The sequence below is a fragment of the Camellia sinensis genome, chromosome 6, assembly GCF_055761805.1.
Source record: "Camellia sinensis isolate YWXY chromosome 6, ASM5576180v1, whole genome shotgun sequence".
NCBI lineage: Eukaryota > Viridiplantae > Streptophyta > Magnoliopsida > Ericales > Theaceae > Camellia > Camellia sinensis.
The window spans coordinates 203,801,538-203,825,922 of record NC_138966.1 but is presented as its reverse complement, the minus strand read 5'-3'; the positions used below and the strand labels follow the sequence as shown (position 1 = coordinate 203,825,922).

General features: G+C 37.0%; 2 protein-coding genes and 1 long non-coding RNA gene across 3 annotated transcripts; 2 read left to right on the top strand and 1 right to left on the bottom strand.

The window, feature by feature from the left end:
* Positions 1 to 9,179: 9,179 nt before the first annotated feature.
* On the top strand, positions 9,180 to 12,886 carry LOC145794016 (uncharacterized). Its single transcript, XM_082876940.1, has 5 exons — positions 9,180 to 9,965; positions 10,539 to 11,437; positions 11,538 to 11,801; positions 11,940 to 12,030; positions 12,119 to 12,886. Exons 1-5 carry the CDS (start codon positions 9,180 to 9,182, stop codon positions 12,884 to 12,886), a joined length of 2,808 nt encoding a protein of 935 aa, XP_082733066.1.
* Positions 12,887 to 15,553: 2,667 nt separating this feature from the next.
* On the top strand, positions 15,554 to 23,756 carry LOC145792208 (uncharacterized). Its single transcript, XM_082872976.1, has 6 exons — positions 15,554 to 15,803; positions 15,903 to 16,130; positions 16,231 to 16,323; positions 20,595 to 20,696; positions 20,807 to 21,252; positions 23,322 to 23,756. The coding sequence occupies exons 1-5, from the start codon at positions 15,669 to 15,671 to the stop codon at positions 21,224 to 21,226; spliced, it is 978 nt and encodes a 325-aa protein (XP_082729102.1). The 5' UTR covers positions 15,554 to 15,668; the 3' UTR covers positions 21,227 to 21,252; positions 23,322 to 23,756.
* On the bottom strand, positions 16,695 to 17,878 carry LOC145792216 (uncharacterized). The gene is made up of 2 exons (XR_014331604.1): positions 17,583 to 17,878; positions 16,695 to 17,060 (listed from the first exon to the last, which is right to left on the bottom strand). It is a non-coding gene; the product is annotated as an uncharacterized LOC145792216 (long non-coding RNA).
* Positions 23,757 to 24,385: the final 629 nt, after the last annotated feature.

Here is a 24,385-nt window from a genome sequence, read left to right as displayed (position 1 = left end):
TCATAATAGAGAGAGGTTGGAGAAGACTAAGGGATGCCCCAGTCAGATAAAAGACTACGAAGCTAGATAATTTCAGTAGTAGAGCCATAGCACGATACTCAGCTTCGGCAGTAGAACTGACAACAACAGTTTGTTTCTTACTTTTCTAAGAAATCAAGAAATTGCCAAGAAACATAGAGAAACCAGAAGTGGACTTGCGATCATTAACATCACCAGCCCAATTAGTATAGCATAGGTCACCAAGTCCAAGGAAGAAGTAGAAGATAAGAGCAAGCCTTGAAAGATAGTACCGCGAAGATAGTGAAGAATCTGAATTAAAGCAGCTCACTGTGTAGAACGAGGAGCAGAAACAAATTGACTAACCAGATGGACAACATAGGCAAGATCAGGGCTAGTAACTATCAGATAGACTAAGCAATCTACAAGCTCTCGATATTGTGGGTACTTGTATCAAGCTCAATATGTGGTAAGCCCTACAGGTGCCACATCACCAAAACCCCCCCACGTGGCAGACCAATAAGGCACCACGTCGGGCATGTCGTATGTTTACTACATGGCGAGCCCTACGGGCGTCATGTGCCAAGGCAGCCAAGACTATATGCTTAGCCTAAGCGGGAGCATACATATAAGCCCAAATATATCTAGATATGAAGAGCCCTGCAACAGGCAGCACCATGGCCCCAGGGCCCATGGTCCTTCATACCTCGCTCCAAGGCCAAACAATAATACAATCAGCTCCCGGCTCACTTGGACTTGGATTGATAAACAATGGCTCTCCTAAACATTGAACAGGCCTGCGGCCTAACCTCCTACTTGGTCGCTTGGAGGCGAGCCCCTGGCTCTCTTAAACACTAAGGTGGGCCCCGGCCCATTTATCTACTTGGATGCCTAGGTTGGGAGCAGGACCCAGGCACTACTGCTCGGGATCATCAGAGGATACTGGACTGGCGGCTGAGGTCATGGGATCGTCGAGATGTTTGTCTTCTTGCTAAGACAATTCCATCTCGACCAGGCTTGGAGAAGAGGCAACAATGACCTTACGTTCATGTCATCCGATGCATATACGAAACGTTACTTTCTGCCTGCCATGAAACGTTGCTCTCCGCCTGCCGTCAAGCCACAGACGGCAGAAGGGCTTATATCACTTCTGGCAGAGTTGAGGAGAACGAGCCACCTGTCCAACAGTTTGCTTGGGCTCCAATACTCCTGCGGCCTATATAACGTATCGTATATGCAGCGGGACACAACAACAACAATACAACCAAGTTTCATACTTAAACACCCTTTATCATACTAGTGTTCAAAAGGTCTATCACTGCCAACCTCTCCCTCTCCAAGCTTGCCTTGACTTCCTCCTCTCCACCTCCGGTGATCTCAGGCCATTGAAGTGCCCGCCATCTTCCCGGACTACCTCTAGCCACACCTCTCACCCACATTATACTCTGCTGGGGAAGAGTGGTGCTCGCTTCACATGGCGCCCAAAAAGAACACTGGAACTGGAATAGCGACATCCCAAGGTGGCGGTAGGGAGACCCCGGCGGAGACCTCGGAACACAATTCCGGCGGTTCTCCAGAAGAACAATCCTCCCAACCGGTCATAGCGGACCAACTACGTGCGTTGACTGAGAGCGTCACTTCTCTTCAACAGAACCAACAACTCTTAATGGACGCCCTACTAGCCTTGCAAAGGGCACCTACAGTTCCATCGTCGTCCAACCCTCTTTCAGCATCACAAAATGGTGCTCCGCCATTAGCCCAGAATGGCTCGGAGGCTAACCTCGCTACGCAAAACAACTTGCAAACCCAAACGGGACGACAAACGGTCATCCCGCTCCCTCCATCAGCCCCTAGCCAAATACCCCCACCGCAAGTTGGATCCGTTAGCGGAGCTCCCGCCGCGGTGACTTCCACTAGCTCTCTTGCTCTCCCGGTGGATCAGAATCCTTCCCAGCCATTAACATTGGAAGTAGTAAAAGAACACATACACAGTCTACTTCAGACAAACAAAGGCCACATCCCTGCTTCCCCAGAATTGGACCTCCGTCCCCCTTACCCTGTGTTTGGTTTGTGTTTTGAGATAAATTTTCAAAAAAAATTTTGGGGAGAGTTTAGAATTTTTTTTGGTTTGTTTGGTTGTATATTTTGAAAATTGTTTGAGTTCGGGAGTTTGGGATCACTACAAGAAAAAGCATTTTTGCCGACCACTTTTAGCTACCAAAACTAATTTAGTCGCCAAAAGTCACGGAATTGGCTACCAAAAATAATATTAGTCGGCAAAAGTCAGATTTTTAGCTACTAATTTTTTTTAGTAGGGGAATGTTGATTATTGGCTACTAAAAAAAATTTAGTAGCTAAAGATATTACAATTGGTGACTAAAACAAATTTTAGTAGCTAAACATATGACAATTGGCGACTAAACAAAAATTTAGTAGCTGTAGAGGTACCTTTAGCTACTAAATTGTTTGGTAGCCGAATGAAAATAAAAAAATTGATTTTTAATCTTTCCCGACCAAACTTTTGGTCGCCAAATGTCAACTTTCCGCGACAAAATTTATTTTAGTCGCTGTACCTCTACTTTCGGCTACTAAATTGTTTGGTAGCCGAATGAAAATAAAAAAATTGATTTTTAATCTTTCCCGACCAAACTTTTGGTCGCCAAATGTCAACTTTCCGCGACAAAATTTATTTTAGTCGCTGTACCTCTACTTTCGGCTACTAAATTGTTTGGTAGCCGAATGAAAATAAGAAAATTAATTATTTTTTTTATTTTTATTAAGAGGTTGTACACCCACCATCCAAAAATATTAATATCTTTTTTTTTATTATCTCAAAATATAAATTTTTTTAAAAAATTAATTATTAAAATAATATGAATTTCTTATTTTGTCCTTTTTTTAAATCTATATAATAAAGTAGAACAGATTTTGAATTTATCCTAGAGACATTTGTCCTACTAGGACATTTTAAGGGTCATGATTCATTTGTATATTCACATGGACGGCTCAAATAACCCCCTTAAGTTTATATCAATCCCCTTCCCGCCCAAACACTAAAGTACCTGCTCACCCACGTCTCATCTCCTTCTATCTTTAAGATAACTCTATTAATCTTTATCTATTCCCCTCTTTGTTCTCACCCACCCCATTCCCTCTTTTATCTCTCTGCTCTCCAGGCCTGTTCTTCTTCTTCTGCTCTCCAGGTAAGATCACTTTTCAATTGTTCTTGCGATCATAAATAAATGTGGTCTCTATCACTCTGTTGTTTGATTTTTCAAATTTTTTAATTATTATTTTCTCTCCGTACCCATTGCTTCAATTGCTCTGTTGTTTGATTATCACTTTTCAATTGTTCTTGCGATCTTCAATTATCACTTCTGATTAATTCTTGCTATCTGTTCTTGCTTTCAGATTTCCTGATTATCATTTTGCTTCTCTTTCTCTTATTGTAACCCTCTTTTTCAGTCCAGGGCTTCACACCCAATAAGTGTTTGTTTGAATGGGTTTGAGAGGTTGTTCCATTTTTTAACTGAATCGACAGTTGGGTTTTCTTGAGCTGTCCATTTCATGGGTTAGTTCTGATTAATTCTTGCTATCTCTTCTTGCTTTCAGATTTTCTTTTTATCATTTTGATTCTAATCTTCTTTTTCAGTCCAGGGCTTCACACCCATTAAGTGTTTGTTTGAATGGGTCTGAGAGGTTGTTCCATTTTTTTACTGAATCGACAGTTGGGTTTTCTTGAGCTGTCCATTTCATGGGTTTATGCTGCTGGGTTTTCTGGGTTTTCTGGTATTGCCATTGTTCTCTTTGTTCTTTGTTCTCATTGTTGATTGCTTATGCAGATAAAGGTGGTGATAAGTAATATTTGAATCTGTTTTTGAATCTTTATAAAATATTACTAATCCCAAATCATCTTTATAATGAGCATCAATCCATAAGAAGTAATATTACGGAATGTAATATCTCTATAATGAGCCGATTTTTTCGAACAAAAATACTCCATTTTATAAGAAGTAAAAAACATCTGTTTATAAGAAGTAAAAAACATTTGTTTATAAAAAACATGCTTAAAGAAGTAAAAATGGAGTGCAGAATCCATTTTTAAGAAGTAAAACATGCTTTGGGAATTTTGAATTTTTATAATGACAAACATATGTTATAAAAAGATTTGGGTATTTGAATTTGGCTTAAGTAATATATGTGTTAAGCAAGCATCTGTAATTTTTGTGTGTCCAAATTCAAAACCCAAATCTGTACTGATATTGATTTTTTTACAGATGTATGCTTCAGTAAAATTACAGATGTATGCTTATTTTTTAAACTTATGTGTGTCCAAATTCAACTACCAGATGGGATTCTTTCCAAAATCATTTCTATGCTGCCATTGAAAGAGGCTGTGAGAACTAGCGTCCTATCAGAACGATGGCAGTTCATTTGGATTGATCATGCTGACCTCTATTTTGATTCTGCTAATATACTTGGGAGCATTGTTTACTCCAATAGCATATCTAATTGTCAATCCGAGTTGGATAGGAAACTGCAGAGGTGTAAGTTTATAAAGCGGGTCAATCATTTAATATAGAAATCTAATTGTTTACTCCAATAGCATATCTAATTGTTTACTCTTCTTTTTTTAAATTTTTTTAAATTGTTGAAACAAATTGCAACAGACTAAAACAAAATGACAAATAATTTAATATAGAAAAATTATTACTGTTATGGTTTACCAACAAAAAAATTATTGAAAGGTGTGCATTATTTGATATTTAATTTTTTTAATATTTGATTTGTTTGGAATTGTAGAGTATAGTCTATTAAATATATTTTTATAATTGTATTTTAATCTTAAATTTAAATAGTGTTGCGATTATAATTATATTATAGTCCTAACATTATTTATACCGTGCCTTGAGGCACGGGCATACGCTAGTCCATTAATAATACAAAAAGTACAATTATGACAATTGATATGTCTAAAAAAATACACTATCAAAAGGTAATTTTGAAAAATTAATATTTTTAAAATGTAATAATTGTATTATAAAAAGAAATTAAATTATGAAAATAGATTATTATTTTTAGATGGAAGAAGTAGACAGCTTTCATTTGATGGTTGAACACATCTTTTAATAATTGGGCCCTCACGCGAAAGGTATGCTAAAATGGGCAACTTGTTATTGGCTGTTTGTCGATAGTTTTACATTGCAAAAATTTAAAGGCATAGTTACAGGTCAGTCTGATGAATTTAATTTATCGAGCTCCTTCTCGATTTATCAATCCACTATAAGAAAATACACTTTTAGCAGCCCAAACTGTCTATCTCTCTCTCTCGCTCATCACTCTATCTCTGTCTCTCTCTCTCTATCTCTCTTCTTTATCTGACTTTTATCATCACATCACCACCACCACCACAACTACTACTACCGTGAGGCCTTAGTAGATTAAAAATAAAGAGAATGATGCGACCGAAAATAGATTAAAAACTGAATTTTTGATTTTTTTAGTCTTCACAAAAGAGGCCTTAGTAGATGAAGATTCACTATCATTCCCAATGCTACCACCGTCTAGGTCACCACTATCCTATCACCATCACCGCATCACATCATCAAACCACCTCATAACTATCATCACATCACCACCACCACAACTACTACTACTGTGGTTGCACCACACCATTTCTACAAATATTTTCAAAGTTGGGAAAATAGTTATATAACAACACTACAAGAAAACACATTTTTGGCGACCAGTTTTGACTACCAAAACAAATTTAGTCTATAGCAACACTGCATGCCTGATCCACTTTTATAGACTAGAGGCAATCCTGATGATAATATTATGACAGTTAATTGACCTTAATTTTGATGATGACAGCTTGAATTAAAGAAGATAATAAGTCAATTTTCTTTAATCTCAAATATTCTTATATTTGAATTCACTCCGTCCGTTGCACCACCACATAACTTAGGCACAATGCAGTGTACTGATTACATAAAATATTCAAAATCTGTAAAATTAGTGTCTCCCTTCATCAGTAGAAAGAGTTCATGCAGCATTTCATAAAGCCTCTCAGAACAAGGGTGGATTTTATCAGCAACATAACAGTTGTGAGTTTCACTATTAATATATCTCTGCAAATGTGTGTGTATATATATGAGGAATTTGGGGATCCTGGAGAAGAGAAAAAAGAAGAAACATGAAAATCATGTGTCTCTGGAAATGTGTATATATACATATATATATATATATATGTATATATGTATATATATCAATCGACCTATATATGTATTGGAAAGAAGTGAATTACAGAGTTGGAAAGACAAAAGCAGACAAAATCTTGATCACAGTTGACCATTTCAAATCTGGGACCAATTTGAAGGCTTCCCTGTGTTTGAGTTTGTGTTTGATTTCTTTTATTTTTTTATTAGTCCTGTGGAAGAAAAAAAACTTCTCAATCTCATCTCTATTCTAATTCATACCACCCAAAAAAAAATTTAAAATTAATAAATAAATTTTGACAATAATGCGATAATATGATTATTATAAATAAATTTGTTTTTTATATTAATTTATTTTAAAATAAGAAATTCACAATAAATTTTTCTATTTGTATAGTATTAGTCTTTTAAAAAAATATTTACAATATTGAATTATAGGGAAAATTTTTAAATTATGTATTTGAAAAAAATTTTAAATTTTGTATTTTGAAAAAAATATTAGGACAAATATTTTAGATAATTTAATATTTATAATTTAAAATTTTATTACTTATATTTTTATTTAAATATAATTTTAATATATTTGTTATGTTACGGTTCGATTTTACTATTTTTATTTACTATTTGTTGTTGTTATTTTTTATCTTTACCGAATTTTTTTTGAAATTTTAGAACAAAGTTATAATTTTTCGATTTGTTTTATCGAATGAAAAGAAAAAAAAAAAAAAAAATTCACTTTTATACCTTTCGCGACCAAAATTTTGGTCGCCAAAAGGTTGCTTTAGAATTAATTAGTTTCGGCGACTAATTTCATTTTCGTCGCCAAACGTCCCACGAAATTGTGGAGGGAATATTACTTCTTCTATTTGCATTGCAAAAGGATCCCAGTTCCCTCCCTCTCGCACTCCTGCCTCTATCACTGCTCTGTCTCCATCGCAAGAGTTGCTGTACAGGTATCTCCCTCTCTCTCTCTGTATCTCCCTCTCCATTTCTTAAACATCTCACACGGCCTTTCGGTTTCCCTCTTTCTCTCTCTCTCTCTGTTTACACACACACACGAATCATATATTCACAACATTGATTCCATATATACTGGATTATTTTCCCAAATCATATGTACACTCACGCCTCTGCCCTTTTCTGTACAGGAATAGTCTCCATCGCCCGAACTCCCCCGAACTGGATCATCCCCCGAACTCCCTCCCAGGTATGTTTGAATTTCGCATCTGTCTCTCCCTCTCTCTGTATCTCCCTCTCGATTTGCCTCAGTTTCTATCTGTCTCTGTTTACACACACACACATACATACATATATATATATATATATATATGCATATATACATATATATATATCTACATATATATATATATATATGTGTGTGTGTGTGTGTGTGTGTGTGTCAAAACACACAGAATATTTGTTTTACGAAATGCCCTCAATTAGGGCATTGTTATTGAAATGTGTTTCAAATGAAAAATTAGGGCAATGCTTGGGGTGAATCAACCCATTTGCTACATAAACTAGGGCAAAGAGTACTTTTCGCATCTTCATTCTAGTATTACCCATTTTTTAACATATGGCATTTTTTAACATATGTTAGCTCAAGTGAAAGAGTACTTTTGGCATATTATGTAATCCATGTGAATTTGTATAATTAATCAAGTATACAAACATTGATAGAGTAGAATAGTGAAAAATGATTTATGTATTCTATCTCACTTGAATAGGATACAAGCCTTAATTTTAATTTATGTAGTCTATCTCACTTGTTTGCTAGTGAAGATCCAGTCATCCTCTGATCAGTTGCTATTATGTAGCTTGGGTATTTTTTATGTTAACACTAACAGTTAGGGGTGAACCGCTGATATGTACCATGGGTAGTTTTTTATATTAATACCAACAGTTAGGTGTGAAGAATGGAACATTTCATTTTGCATGACAACGTGGTAATTTGAAATATACTTATATAATCATATTACTGTACAAGGGATGCTTATCTTGGACTTATGAATAGGGATTTTCTGCACCAAACAACTCTTTGGCTCAATTGATTTGTACCCGAAGTTGACATCCTCTTACTTTTGTTTCACATCCAAGTCTTTCCTACAAACCTGTACTGTCCAACAAGATGAGGGATTTTAACTTTGTTAATTAAAAATTTCTTTTCTATGGTGTTTGCACTCGCTTTTCTCATTGTCGGTAAATACATCATTGCCAACTACCCAAAACCAGGCTGCTTGCTAGAGCTTGCTGGTCTACTCTGTGGAGTTACCCGTAATGGTAATACTGTAGCACAGGATTGTCATTCAGGTTGGTTTTTTTTTTTTTTTAATGGATATTAATTATTAGCTGCTTTAGGTCACATATTATAATATATGTTTGTGGCCACTGTTAGTGCAGGACTAGTAGTACTTAAACTTGCATGTATAGGATTTTGGAGTTTTAACTTCCCACGGTAAGTATGCTATTTGTAAAATGCTCCGTCACCTTTATAGCCTTGTCGTCAACCATTGCAGCCTCCTGCGTCCATCATCTTCTCCAATTGGCCCTCCCTCGCTATTCTGATTTGTGAGCGTCAAAAAGCCTATGGCTTTGACATTCTTCTCTTGTTAAGAAAACAAATCTGAGTTTAAGTGGTATAAAAGTCATGCTTAACTCTTAACCTGTTTCATTGTAATAAGAGGATGACATGGTTTTCATTATTTTGATATATCATTCTATCATTGACCATATAGTTTCACTAGTACTACTGCTCTACTAGTTATGCTATGTAGTGGTCTAAAATTACGGGTCATTTATTAAATTAACTTGTTTTAGAACTAATCGTGTCATAAAGTTCCACCCTAAAAGAGATTTATGTGACAAGCCAAACAGTGAATGAAAAACAACCTAATCTATCTCAACTTGAAATGTGTGTTCTCATGGCTTCCTCGGTTAATGTTTGTGTGAGTTGTAGGTGACAAAATGGACAAGAGTTGGATGATGATAAATAATCGGTTGACAAGTAAAGAGTATCAACAAGGGGTGAAGTCATTCCTTGATTTTGCTACGGCAAATTTAGGCGTAGAGGATGAAATTAGGTGTCCGTGTGTCGATTGCATTAATGGCACAAAATATAGCAGACAAGTTGTGTGGATGCACTTGATCCGAAGAGGCATGGCATCTTCGTATCTAACTTGGGTGCATCACGGGGAACATGTTCCCGTGTCTCGTCCTAGTGTATCAAATGACCAATATGGAGGTAGTGGCGAATGTATGACAGATATCGATGATCCGCCCATGGATGAATTGCCTATTATGTTGGAAGAAATTTATGTGAGTGGTCTTATGGATGATCATACCGACGAGGAACCTAATGGTTTGGAGAGGGAGGATTTGCATAAGTTCACTAGGTTATTCGAAGATGCACAACGCAAAGTTCACCCGACATGTGAAAAGTTTTCTGTGTTATCATTCGTCATTAAGATGCTTCATGTGAAGGTGTACAACAAATGGAGCAACAAGTCATTCGATATGGTTATGCAGGTATTCAAGGACATTCTACCAGAATGTGATCCAACAGTTCCATGGACACTCTATGATGTTAAGAAGTTCTTACGTGACTTGGGGTTGGGATATGAAACAATTCATTCGTGCAAGAATGATTGTGCACTATTTTGGAAGGAGAGTGCTAATTTGGAGAAATGCCCTACATGTGACGCGTGTAGATACAAGTTGAACGATGATGGTGGTAAAAAGATTCCACACAAGGTATTGCGGTACTTTCCTTTGACACCGAGGTTGAAAAGACTGTATATGTCCAAAAAAACAGCCGCAGATATGAGATGGCACAATGAGAAGCGTGTGGATGATGACATATTAAGGCACCCGGCCGATGGTGAAGCATGGAAGGACTTTGATAAGCAACATCCGACGTTTTCTGATGACTGTCGAAATGTAAGGCTAGGGCTGGCAACAGATGGTTTCAATCCATTTGGGAATATGAGCACATCGTATAGCATGTGGCCCGTAATCTTAATGCCTTACAATCTCCCACCGTGGAAGTGCATGAAAGAGCCATATTGCATGATGCCATTGCTTATTCCCGGACGATCGGCTCCTGGAAGAGACATTGATGTTTACTTGCAACCACTAATAGAAGAATTGAAGAATTTGTGGGAGCATGGTGTGCAAACATATGATGCATCGAACGGGCAAATTTTTAGAATGCATGCGGCGGTAATGTGGACCATAAATGACTTCCCTGCGTACGGTAACATGTCAGGGTGGAGTACAAAGGGTTACTTGGCTTGCCCTAATTGTAACAATAATGCATCGTCTCAGGGATTACGAAGTAAAATAGGGTATATGGGTGCTCGTCGCCACTTGCCTGAGAACCACACTTGGCGAACAAGTAAGCTCTTCAATGGTCAAACGGAGCATAGGTCCAAACCTTTGGAGTTATCGGGGGACCAAATACTAGAGCAAATTGATTCTGGGACTTACAAGCCGTATGGGAAGCACCCACAACATCGAAAACGACAAAGGAATGAACATCAAAATTTGAATTGGAGCAAGAGAAGCATTATGTTTGACTTGCCCTATTGGAAGACGTTGAAGCTTCGACACAACCTTGATGTCATGCATATTGAGAAGAACATATGTGACAATGTCGTTGGGACACTTTTGAGCGTAGATGGAAAGAACAAGGACACGGACAAAGCACGCTTAGATTTGGAGGACATGAAAATACGTAAAGAGTTACATTTGAAGAGGCGTTCTAATGGGTCCTTTGAGAAGCCTCCCGCATTGTTCACATTGTCGGTGAAAGAGAGGGAAGGCTTTTGTGATTTCTTGAAATCAATAAAGTACCCTGATGGCTATGCAGCAAATATCTCCAATTGCGTAAACGCTCAAGCTGGAAAATTATCTGGACTCAAAAGTCATGACAGTCATGTCCTTATACAACGACTTCTTCCAATTGGGATGCGTGGCTACCTGAATAAGGAAATTGGAACGACACTTTTTGAGTTGGGAAATTTCTTCAAACAATTGTGTTCAAAGACATTGAGGCGTTCAGATTTGCATAAATTGGATGAACAAATCGTACTCATACTTTGTAAGCTTGAGATGCTTTTCCCGCCGGCTTTCTTCGATGTCATGGTCCACTTGGCAATTCACTTGCCTCGAGAGGCTATGCTTGGAGGCCCAGTGCAATATCGATGGATGTACCCAATTGAGAGGTATTAACTCAGCCCTCATATTACTGTCAAATTTAAGTTAATGCTTTACTGCTGATATAAATATTGCAGTATAACATTGTTATGATGCTTGCAAAATTAGGTTGCTTGGCCGTCTAAAAGGGTTTGTGGCCAACAAAGCTCATCCTGAAGGTTCTATTGCCGAGGCTTACATTTCCAAAGAATGTACAACATTTTGTTCAATGTATTTGGATGGAGTTGAAACATTGTTTAACCGCCCAGAAAGGAATTATGACATGGGTGACCGTGGCCTAGGGTTGGCGGTATTCACTCAAACTGTACGTCCCTTTGGTCTAATGACAAGGGCATCCGATGTGTCCGTAGCTGAACGCGAGTTGGCTCATTGGTTTGTCCTACACAACAGCACAGAAGTGGATAAACACGTAGAGTATGAATCCTTCATACGTATTTATAATGTTTTTGTTGTAAATTGATTTGTCTTTATCTTAGTAAATAGTTTTTGAATCGCATTTCCTGTAACTAGGGAGCACAAGAACTTGTTACACCAAAGAGCCGGTGCGTTCGACATCGAAAACAGACATCGAAAAGAATTTCCTAAATGGTTCAAAGATCATGTAAGCTAGTATTCTCATATCCTACCATAGATCGTACATTACGTAAATGTTACGCATGCTAGTAACATGACACATGTTCTTCATGTAGATGAATGAATTGCGGAGCCAACATTCCCCCGAAGCAACTGATGATATGTGGTCATTAGCCAATGGTCCTAGTGGCTTAGTGAACACATATTCAGGATGTATTTGTAATGGTGTCCGTTATCATACTATCGACCGTGACAACCGTCGGAAAAGTCAGAATAGTGGATTACTCGTGGAAGGGGAGCATGAAGGGCAATTGATACACTTCTATGGACACTTGTGCAGAGTGTGGGAACTGAACTATTTGTTCACACGTCGGATTGTATTGTTCCAATGTGAATGGTTTAACAGCGGTAGTAGTAGAACTATGCGTATAGAGCCACATTTCACAACAGTTGATGTAACAAGTCGTTGGTACAAAGATGACTCATTTGTATTACCAAGTCAAGTTCAACAAGTATTCTATGTTAATGACACCAAATTAGGTACCAGTTGGAGAGTCGTTGAAAAGTTTGAACATCGAGGAATTTGGGATGTGCCGGAGATGGATGTCGTACAACCTGATGATGCGTTCCAACAAGAAGAAACCACCGAGGTCGTACCTACTATGGCTATTGATGATGATGTGGCTTTGCGTCGAGATGATATTGATTCTGAAATTATTCCGTTGGAAGTTTTGCAATCTGTCAGAGGGGTAGAAGCCAAGGGTGTTACAGATGATGCCTTCATCTGTGATGATGAAGATGGATTGATGAGGGAGGGTGACGACACAGACGAAGAATATGACCTACAAAGTGATTTTGATACAGATGTTGATGTAGAATCTTGAATTTGGTCGTGCTTTAGTTCATGCCATAATTTGAGCAATGTGAATGTTCAATTGGTGCACAAATGCAAAGGAAACTCAAAATAATGAAGGGGGATCTGTCTTCATCAATGTCAATAAACTCATAAATCAATGTGTGTTTAAGGCAGCTAATCGAAACTGAAATGGGTGGAGTTTTGCTGTGGGTGTACCCACTCAGTGCAGAAGTTCAGTTCCTGGACTCATGTTTTTGTTCTCTGCCATTCTATGTTTTTTTCCTCTGGTTTATCTCTGCCCTGCCTTTGCTGTCCACAATGTAGTGGGAGGCATTTTTGGTGTATCTTTGGTAGTGAAGTTTATGGTGTAGCTTTGGTATCTAACTGCTGCTTACTGTGTGAAGTAGAATGTTTTCTGAGGGGGCTAATTCTAGATATGAGATGTTTTGATTGGTGAAGGTTGGGATGTAATGGAGATGTTAAAGTATTTAAATAAAGATGTCATTTTTTCACGAAGAGGAGCTGCTGTCATTGTATGTCTATGAATGGGCCAGATTTAAATGCTCAATTTGTATGTCTATGAATCTGCTTGAATGCTCCAGGTTTTGGTTCAGATTATGTGTGTAAATGTGACTGAATGAGCCAGATTTTGAATGCTGAAATGTATATATCTGTTATGCTCCAGGTTATATTTTATGGTAATATTCCAGGTTTTGAATGTATGTCTATGAATCTATGAATCTGCCTGAATGCTCTAGGTTTTGTATGTCTATGAATCTGCTTGAATGCTCCAGGTTTTGAATGTCTTTGAATGGGCCAGATTTTGAATGCTGAATCTGTATGTTGAATGAGCATTCAAGCATAACAGATTTTGTATGTCTGTGAATTTGAATGCTTGAATGCTCCAGATTTTGTATGCTTGAATGCTCCATTCAAACAGATCCATTCTGTGAATCTGCCTGAATGCTCAATCTGTTATGCTCCAGATTTTGAACAGATCCATTCAAACAAATCCCGTCTGTGAATCTGCCTGAATGCTCATTCTGTTATGCTGCAGATTTTTAACAGATCCATTCAAACAAATCCATTCTGTGCATCTGCCTAAAAGCTCAATCTGTCATGCTCCAGATCCATTCAAACAGATTCATAAAAAAAGTGCTCCAGGTTATATATGATTGTTCAATCCATAATAAAACAGATTCGTTCAAACACTACATTCAAATTACATAATAGAATACACAAAATATGTCCATTACATCCATTTAAACACTTGTCTACTGTTGATTTGTAGGACGATATCCTATTTGAAGTGCTTTTGCAACGGTTTCTCGTGTCCTTTGGTGCCAAGCAACAGTAAGCAACACATGGTATATAATCAATTTAATACTAATTTGATAGAGCCCGAGATTTGTACGTTTTTCATGCAGCATTCGGTGGACATGCAGCATTTTAATACTAATCATTTTCTTCTTCAGAACTAATCATTTTAATACCAATTTAATACTAATCATTTTCTTCTTCAGAACTTTCCTCTGCGTCAGCATTCGGTGGACATGCAGCTTTTTGGGTTGAATCAGTAATCGGTTGTTGTAAAACTTCCTGTTGCTTTCTATCTCCAGCAAGTATCTTGGTCACATCGACAATCTCTGAGTCTCTGCAAGATGGATTATCTTCATGAAGCTTAGAACCAGAGCGTTCATCAATCTGTTGTGTCTCCGCAAGTGTTCCATCATTTACGGTCACACCACCTTCTCGACAAGATAGATTGCCATTAAAGCCTGATACTGAAGGTTCTGCTTGTTGCTTAGCTTCTACATTTTCTCTGTATTGAGAACTATTGACTTCATCTACATGGTTTCCATTGTAGTTTGTTTGATTGTTTCCATTCACGTTGTCATCTCGTCTCAACTGATTTTGCTCTGATCTAAGAAATCTCTTACAAAGTTTGTTTGCCCGATGTCCATTCTCCAATCCAATGAAAGCAGCGAGATCTTTCCTAGCTAAAGACGCCTTTTTCTTGACTTCAAAGTACTTCAAAATTGCATGAGAATATGCACAAAAAGGGCAGTAAAATTTCCCACTGTCATCAAAGCTGGGTGCAGAGCTCAAGCACCTCTGATGAACCACTAACGGACACGTGCTTGAACTACAAACAGTTCTTTATTGCTATATGCATGAACCAAGCGGACTTATTTTTGTGTAGTTCATGTATATAGGAAAATGGAAAATGGAAAATGGTGTAGTTCATGTATTATTTTTGTTATTGTGTTAATTTTGTCTAGTTCATGTATTATTTTTGTCTGCAATAATCAAGCGGACTTATTTTTGTCTAGTTCATATTTATAGTGTTACTTATGTTATTGCAGATTGGAAAATGGTTCCTGGCTTAAAGACTGGTCGGCTTCGGAAGAAGACACTCACGCAGCCAGAAACGGACTCGCCGGCTGCTATTCCTTTAGGATCACCCGTTGCTCCGTCTCCTGTTGTACCCGTCCGATCAAATGTGGGACCATCTCATCATGTCACTAGCCAACCAATGGATGATTCTGATGAGACACAAGCCCCATCCGAAACGCAGCCGAGTGGCGTAGGTAAGAATGAAGTGTATAAAATTTGTCAATTACCACATGCCATTGCCATTGTTTTTTTGTAGCCAAATTTTAGGCAATTTTCATGATGTTATGTTGTTAACAGGGACTTCGAAGCCCCTACGTGTACGTGGACCGACACTTGGCAAGGGCATACAAAAAATAATTAGAGCCAACAAAGGGGAAAAATGTTATGTTCACATCGATCGTGGGTTGAATGCAATGACTGGCAAGTATGCCACTCCAGCAACTAACGAGTTAGGAATTCAAATTAGAACCTTGTGCCCTTTGAAAGATGTGAAGTCATGGCTGGATCTTGATGAGACTACTAAAGCTGCCGTCATCCAAGGAGTTCTTGTAACTAATATTACTTGTCCACAATATGTAATTGTATTATGTGAGTAATAAGAAAGACTAATATGTAATGATTACTATTTCAATTTGTTTTGCATGTAGGACAAGTTTCAAATTGGAGACGATTTCCACAATGACTTACAAGCACAGGAGATTGTGAATAAGAAGGCCTATGGGTTGTACAAAGATTGGAGGTACACCTTGAAGCAAGAGTTCGAATTGTTAGAAGGACTTCCACGTGATGAGATCTATGGTCATCCGCCCGTAGGGGTGAGTTTAGATAATTGGAAGCATTTGATCGATGTGGCATGGCAAGATGCATCTCACCAGGTAAAATAATAGACTAGATAGAGTACATACATCTATGTGAAAATGTGATATGCCTTAATATTGACAAAAAATATTGTTTATCTGCTTGACTTATTTTTAGAAACGGTCAAAAGCTGGCAAGAGTAATAGGAGTCAATTGCCGTACAATCATACCAATGGGTCTCGCTCATTTCCTATCGCAATGGCTGCTATGGTGAGTTCGATTTTTTTTAAACTTGAATCCATTATATGTTGTTTGGATTTGAAAAATGTTATGTTCTCCTACACACACACACACACACACATATATATATATATATATATATATTTTAAACTCTGTTAGTAAACATGTACTGTCTGCAAAAAATCCGTCTGGAAAAAATCTGTTAAATCTACCCTTGCCACATGTTTGCATTCTAAATCTGCCTACACTATACTCTGTCTTTCTTTCGAAATCTGTCTCACAAAATCTAAACTATACTATGTTTACACTATAATACACTATAATACACAAGCTGTCAACACTATAATACAGTATATATAAATCTGTCTACACTATAATACACAATCTGAACAATATATATATTTTATTTTGAACGGCAAAAAAAACTTTATTGATGGAAGAGGAAAATTTACATCAATAAAGAGGAGGTTGGAGCTAAAAACAAGCTCCAACCTCCTAGTTGGTGAGAAGCCAACGAGCATACAAAACAGAGAAAAAGCCAGAAAAAGCAGATAGTTTCTCTGTTGCTGTAGACCACACCTCTGCTGAGATCTGATAGAATGCAAAACAATACCAGCTCAACGCAGAAGCAGAATGAAGAAGCAGCCCAGCTGATTGCAAGCCTCACCCATCTCATTTCCAGAGCCCAACCCTGCATCCACTCAGAACCAAACTGAAGCCTTCCAAGGATACCTCAAAACAGATCAGCAAAACAGACAGATCAGCAGCTGAAAACCAAAATTAGTGCAGTCCACTCAGAACCAACAGATCAGCAAAAATCAAAGCCAATCTGAACAATATATACTGCACTATACTACAAAATGTAAACTATACTCTAAAAATCTGTCTAAACTATAATACATATTGTGTATAGATCCAGCATGCCTTCTTAGTTTTAGAATCAAACATCCTTTCCAACATCACCACATCATGTTAGGCCATGAAAATTAGATTGGGACTTTAAACAGTAATTCTATGGTCCCAGAACTTCTTTCCCAGAAATCTCCTAGAATCCAATTACCATGTGCAATATCAACTACAACATAAAATTGGGTATGATCACTTGGTTGCAAGAAAAAGAAAACCAATAAATGAGCAGAATTGTACAATCATGAACTAAAAATTATACACGCGAGGTCACATGTATCGGTAATAAGACTGGCCAATACTGACCATACGGTAGGTATGATCTTTATCTTTAGGAAAAGTCATAAAACTGAACTGTTGAGTTCTAACAAATAGTTGATAACCTGAGGATTGGTCAACTTGGGCTGTCGTCGTTCAAGCCGCCTTAAATGATACTTGTAAGCTACAAAACCAAGAGCACCTTTTGTCGGCCAAAATCGAACAACCTTAAAACATAGAATTTGGAATCAATCAAACCGAAGTTAGAAGTCATGATAAAAAAGCAATTGGTGAAGTACATAGACATAATCAAATGACCATTCATGTTGAAATGAAATGTCAAGTCAACAAAGCCTTGTTCCAACTACTTGGGCTACATGAATCTTGTTTTTCTATTCCACTCAACCAAGGGCCTTGAATCATATACAATGTAACGTAATAAAAATAGAATCTTCTTGCATAGTAGCTTAAGCATACCGTTAAATTGTCAATTTTTTTTGGGTACATTGTCCATGCATTTTAATGTTTTGAAACCAAAACCAGCTATGGCTTTGAGCTTCTTGTCAATGTTCTATCCATGTTATTGCTTTTCATATCTGATTACTCTTGGGTGAGGTACAAATTTATAGATTACTTAGTAACATCATGTTAGCCATCAACTTTTAACTACATTGACTGCATCAAGATATTTTTGTAAAAGAAGCCAGGATACATACCTAAGCTTCAAATATCATTATAGGCAAAATGCTTTTTGCAAGTGTAAAATGGATTATCAAAAAGCTCACGCAACTGAGGAGACACCACAGTGCTCAATCATGCCTAAGCTAAGAAGTTTTAAGGGACTACATGAAGACTTAGTAATGAAACCAGCCTACATTAGCTAGAAAAGTAAAAATTATGAGGAAGCCTTACCAAAAAGAACAATACAAGTCTAAGGATTTGAATGGTTATGCAATAAACATAAGAAACAAGGATATCAACTGTTATTCTAGAGAATTGCCTCAAAGGTTTGTTGAAAGAGTTCTGCCATAAAGACTGTGAGCATCATTACATAATGCTATAGAGATGAATAAGGGAAAAACCATCAGCGTAACAAGTGCCTTACTATCTTTTGTTCATAAGTGATTAAACCAAACCAAGCCTAATGTTCCAATCAAGTGGGGTACTACATCAATCCTTTTCACCATTCCTATCTGTCAAGGGATATATGATCAGTTCGATTAAGTAAATTCATATATTTTTTCACTACTACTATTATTGACATGAACTTGAGAAATACTCTAAACTAGAATGCTAGCTGCATTAGATAGACAGCGTTAGCATTACCAATACTTCCAACCAAGAATTCCAGAAGTTCCAAAACATCTGAAGGAATGCCCTTGATAAGTGCTTATCAGCCCTCAAATTATGTCTAGATTGTAGCACAGTTGAATTGAAATCAGCATCTTGATGTCCATAAATTCTAATAATTTTTTATTTGATTTCATATTAGTTTTGTGTCACAATCCATGTGCCCAATTTCATGAAGCAGGGCAAGAGCAAAAAGAGCAGCAAATTGTCTAAATTCTTGGGTTCCTAAGCACCATGCAAATACAGAAAAAATGTCCAGCTTGAGGAAAGGTGGCAAAGAACAAAACAGATAACCAAATATTCAAAAGTCCCTTTATAAACGGCTATAGGCATTCATCAGGTCTAGCGTAAGAAAAAATAAAGGTTACTTTGCTGTTTATAAACTTTTATTTTAGAAAAAGATGCAGATGATTTCTCCATTTAGAAAATATTTTCACATTACATGTATGTTCACAAAAGAGAGCAGTATTGTATATTGTTCTTGCCTTACGAACTGTTGTTACGGAAAGACCTTTGCTCAAAAGTGTGTCAGCAATCCATCCTCCTATATTTGCAAACACAGCCATGGTCAACCAGGGCAACATTTGGATCATAAATTTAAGTACAATTTGTAAAGGAAATGGGAAAAAAAAATATGATAAAAATATAAGCTAAATTTTGATCTCGTTTTTCTTTCCTTTGACAAATTCTTGTCAAATTCATTGAGGCTTGAGAAGTGAAAACGATGCATTACAGAACATCATATCCACGCACAGACAATGAAGAAAAAAGTGCCTTGAAACAATAGGGATGTCTCATTGTCAAAAATAGGGAGTGTTAGCCTATCAATATCTTTTATCTTTTCTCTATTTTTGTATGTACAGATAAGCCCTATGCTATCTTTCCTATCTTCCCTTGAAATCTGGGTGCTAAGGGACCTGCTGTAGTCTGTAGACAAATAGAATAAGGACCAAAGGCCCAAACTGACATACACTGGCCCTACATCAGCTGATCATGTCCTAATTATGAGAATTTTTTTGGTTCAATGGAGGACGGATGTCATCTAATACTTTTATTTATTTATTTATTGTGATTGGTTAAACAATAGAATCTATTACATTTATTTTAAGTATATAAGAAATAATAGATAAATTATACGTTTGTAATTGGTAGAAGATATCATATAATACTACCACGTGATACCCTCTCAACATAGAAATCATACCACACCATATGTCAAAGATTCGTTTAATTTAAGAAGAATCCATCTCATGTTTAACAACTAAAGCAGTAGAATAGAAATAAGCCATCAAAATTCAAACTTTAACACAAATCCATAACCTTCTGCAGTAAAACAAAAACACAAACAGTAATTCAAAGTTGAAATCAAAGGATTAATCACCACCAGACTTCTGATAAACATAGGTGAAGCCACACTTGCCACAATAGTGCCGATCAAAATGATTCACCATGAAAGTCCTAGCACCGTACTCCCCATTAAGGCTAGGTTGGGGCTCATCCTTAAAATATCAATATCGCATATTTAAAAATCAATGATGGACTGCAACAAGTACACATATTCAATCCCATTTAGGTAATAACCTACATGTTTGGTGTTTAGAGCAATTTTAATTTTTTTTTAAAATTGAATACGAATCTGGCTTCAAATTTGGCAGAAAATCTGTCTTAAAATTTGTCTCCAAATCTGTCTCCCAATCTGTCCAGCAATTTGTTTAAAAATCTGTTCATGGAAATTTGTCTGTTTGGTGCATAAAGTGTCATTGATTTATACATTGATGTGTTAACAGGTAGCAAAAGATGGAGAGTTGGATTTCCCAAAGTTCTATGAGGACAGCCACACTTCAAAGAAAACGAATGACTGGATCCATCCGAAATGCCGTGAGCTGCATGTAAGTATGTGACAAGGAAATATATGTATTCAATATTTTCTTGTACTTAGTACCCAATAATACATATATGTTGCCAAAGTTTTTTAACCCTTATTTATTTGAAATGACAGCAAGAGATGGTCAATGTACAAGCGGCTGCCATCGAGTCGGGGACGCCATTGACACAAGAGGAGATTTCAAGACAAGTGCTTGGACAGAAGAAAAGGTACTTGCTTGGATTTGGGAGTGGCCCACAACCGTCTACCATATTTGCAACACGAGCACACGATAAGGACATGGAGGCAATGCGAGCTGAGGTGGAGGCACTTCGTGAGGAGCGGCAAAAGGATCATGACGAGTTAATGAAAGAGCGAGAGGAGCGCGAGAGATGTTACAATGAGCTGTTGAAAGAACGAGAGGAGCGCATTCAATTATCCAATGACATGTTGAAAGAGCGGGAGGAGGGACAAAAGGCAAGGGACGAGACAAATGCAAAGGTCGAGCATCTCAATAACGTAGTCGCCAAACTGTCACAACTCTTGGGAATCTAAGTTGGGCATCCGACGTTTGGTTTTTGGTAAGAACAATTTCATTAATGTCACACTTACTTTGTTTAAATATGTTCGCTTGAAGAGTTGAAAATGTCATCAATTTTTGAGTTATTTGGGGTTAATGATTTCTTGTGTAGTTACTACAGTTTGGTATTGAGTTTTCTTAACAATGAACTTGTATTTAAAATATGTACTTGATTAAGATTAACTATAGTAGAAACATGTTAAAAAAACATAGCGAATTTCAATCTTCGTTTAGAGTAACATGTAAACTTCAACAGTGGTATTTTGAATAGTAACTCGAATATGTGTTTCAAAGTAATGGTAACATTCCCGGTGACAAAAGTGACACGTTGGGACAGACGGTACGTAAATAGGACACATACGTTGGGAGTTAGAGTTGAAAAAGTCATAAACTTAGACGAAAAAAGGGGTTCGGGGGGCGAAAATGCGAAATAGCCCCCGAAACACTATTTTCTCATAACGGGAAGCTTCCCGGTGATAAATGTGACATGTAGGGACAGACGGTATGTAAATAGCACGCCTACGTTGGGAATTAGAGTTGAAAATGTTATAAACTTAGTCGAAAAAAGGGGTTCGGGGGGCGAAAATGCAAAGCATCCCCCAAAACACTGTTTCCTCATAACGGGAAGCTTCCCGGTGACAAAAGTGACACGTTGGGACAGACGGTACGTAAATAGCACGGCTACGTTGGGAATTAGAGTTGAAAATGTCATAAACTTAGTCGAAAATAGGGGTTCGGGGGCAAAAAATGCAAAGCAGCCCCCAAAACACTGTTTTCTCATAACGGGAAGCTTCCCGGTGATAAATGTGACATGTAGGGACAGACGGTACGTAAATAGCACGCCTACGTTGGGAATTGGAGTTCAAAATGTCATAAACTTAGTCGAAAATAGGGGTTCGGGGGGCGAAAATGCAAAGTAGCCCCCGAAATTTTATTTTTTGGTAACGAGAAGCTTCCCGGTGATAAATGTGACATCTACTGACAGACGGTACATAAATAGGACACCTACTTTGGGAATTAGAGTTGAAAATGTCATAAACTTTGTCGAAAAATGGGGTTCGGGGGGCGAAAATGCAAAACAGCCCCCGAGCCACTGTTTTTCCGTAATAAGAAGCTTCTCGGTGATAAATGTGACATGTAGGTGTCCACAATATGTAAGTAGGACAAGAACTAAATGTGACGAATGATATATCCTGTTGACCTAGTCCTTTGGAAATTGGAACAAAGGATTTGTAAAGTTCAGCTAAGGTTTAGGCGCAATTGTGTATTTGATAAGTTTAACAATCACCACTACAAAATGTGCAACAGTTGAACAATAGATAGTTAATATACATAACATGGCCTCAAGATTTGGCTGATGGGAGGATAATTCCTCAGCAACAGAATAGGGAACTTAGGACTAAAGAAGCTAAGTATTGAAGGTACGTATCAAAATTAGATGGTGTAATGGAAGAATAGTTAAGCATAATCTTATATAGCTCGTCCCCATAAGCCTTTAAAGAACCCAAGGCATTACTCATTCACAAACAGAAGCATATGTACATCTATAAACCCACTAATTAGTTTATTCTTTAAGGAAAGTGTTTCCAAAATTTGAATGAGTATATCGAGAAAATTAGAATCTTTTACGAAGAAAAAGACCATATTAATTTCCATCCGTGGAGGTCAGAAAAACACTGAACTAACGTAACTGGAAGCTTCGTGGAGGTCACAAAAGCATAACCATAGTGAGTTTTATGGATACCAGACAAACTGTAATGATGGGTTTTCTTACATTTTTATAACAAATAATTTTTGGATGAAATGGTAAGTACACCCAAAATTTTGGTAATTTCATAATACCTACACAATTTACTTTCACATTTAAGTACTAAAATTTACTTCGATAGATTTAGAGATAAAAAAACTAAAACAAGAACTCATGATGGGTTCATGTTTGGATGTCTTGCATTAGTTAATAGATATCACTGTCCTTGTCTTTTAATGTTTGAAATTATTACGATATATATATGTCGTCCAGAAGTGCCATTACACGCACCGAACTAATGATTTTTTCCCCCTTTCTTGCAGATGTTTTTGGACATACAAATGTGGATATATTTTTGTTGACAAGTACGGGAGGACATTTTTTTCATATCTCTATCCGTATATGTAGTGGTTTGTAAAAAAGTTTTTGTTGGTAGCAATTAACATAGCACGTGGTACATAATAGTTTTGTGGCAGTACATAATATAATTTTTGTTGTGGTACAAAAGTTGTAGGTGCACAATGACTTTGGTTATTCCAGTATTATATATTGAATTAAATTAAATTATTGACGTGGGCTTAGACTTTGGTTCTTATGAAATTTGTAATATATATATATATATAATTGGATGTTCAATATTAATTTTTTGGATGGTTGGAATTGAAATGTGTGTAATTGTTGTTGAATGGTTCATAACATATTTACCGTTGATGGATATAGGAATGCTGATTAATAATGGATACAGGTGCACCAAATATTTTCATTAAAAAAAAAAATGTGTAACGTATTTGGCCACCAAATATTTTGGTAGGTAAATATGTAATCAAATGTTTTGGTGACTAAGAATTTAGTAGCAAAAACATAACCTATTAATTTTTTGCGACCAAATAATTAGTAGGTAAAACAATTGAGAAAGAGATAAAGAAAGTATTGGCTACTAAATTTTTTAGTCACGGAAAAAATATGGTGTCATTTGGCTACTAAAATGTTTGGTGGCAAAAAATGAAAAAGTGAATGTGAGCAGGCTTTTGGCTACAAAACTTTTAGTGGGCAAAAGTAACAATGACAAAAATTACTTAGTCACTAAAAATATGTATTCTATTGGTGACAAAAATGTTTGGTCTATAATAGTTATTCTTAAATTATGGTAACACTTTTAGTGACTAATAGTTTAGTGGCAGAAGCAGACCTTTTGCCGACTAAACTCAAAGTAGTAGCCAAATGTGCACTTTCGGCGACTAATTATTTAGTAGCTAAAAGTGAACCTTCCCCGACCACCACATATTGGTAGCCAAAAAGTGTAATTCCGCGACCAATTATTTAGTGGCAGAAACATATATTTTGCCGACCAAAATCAAAGTCGTAGCCAAATGCTGATTATCGGCGA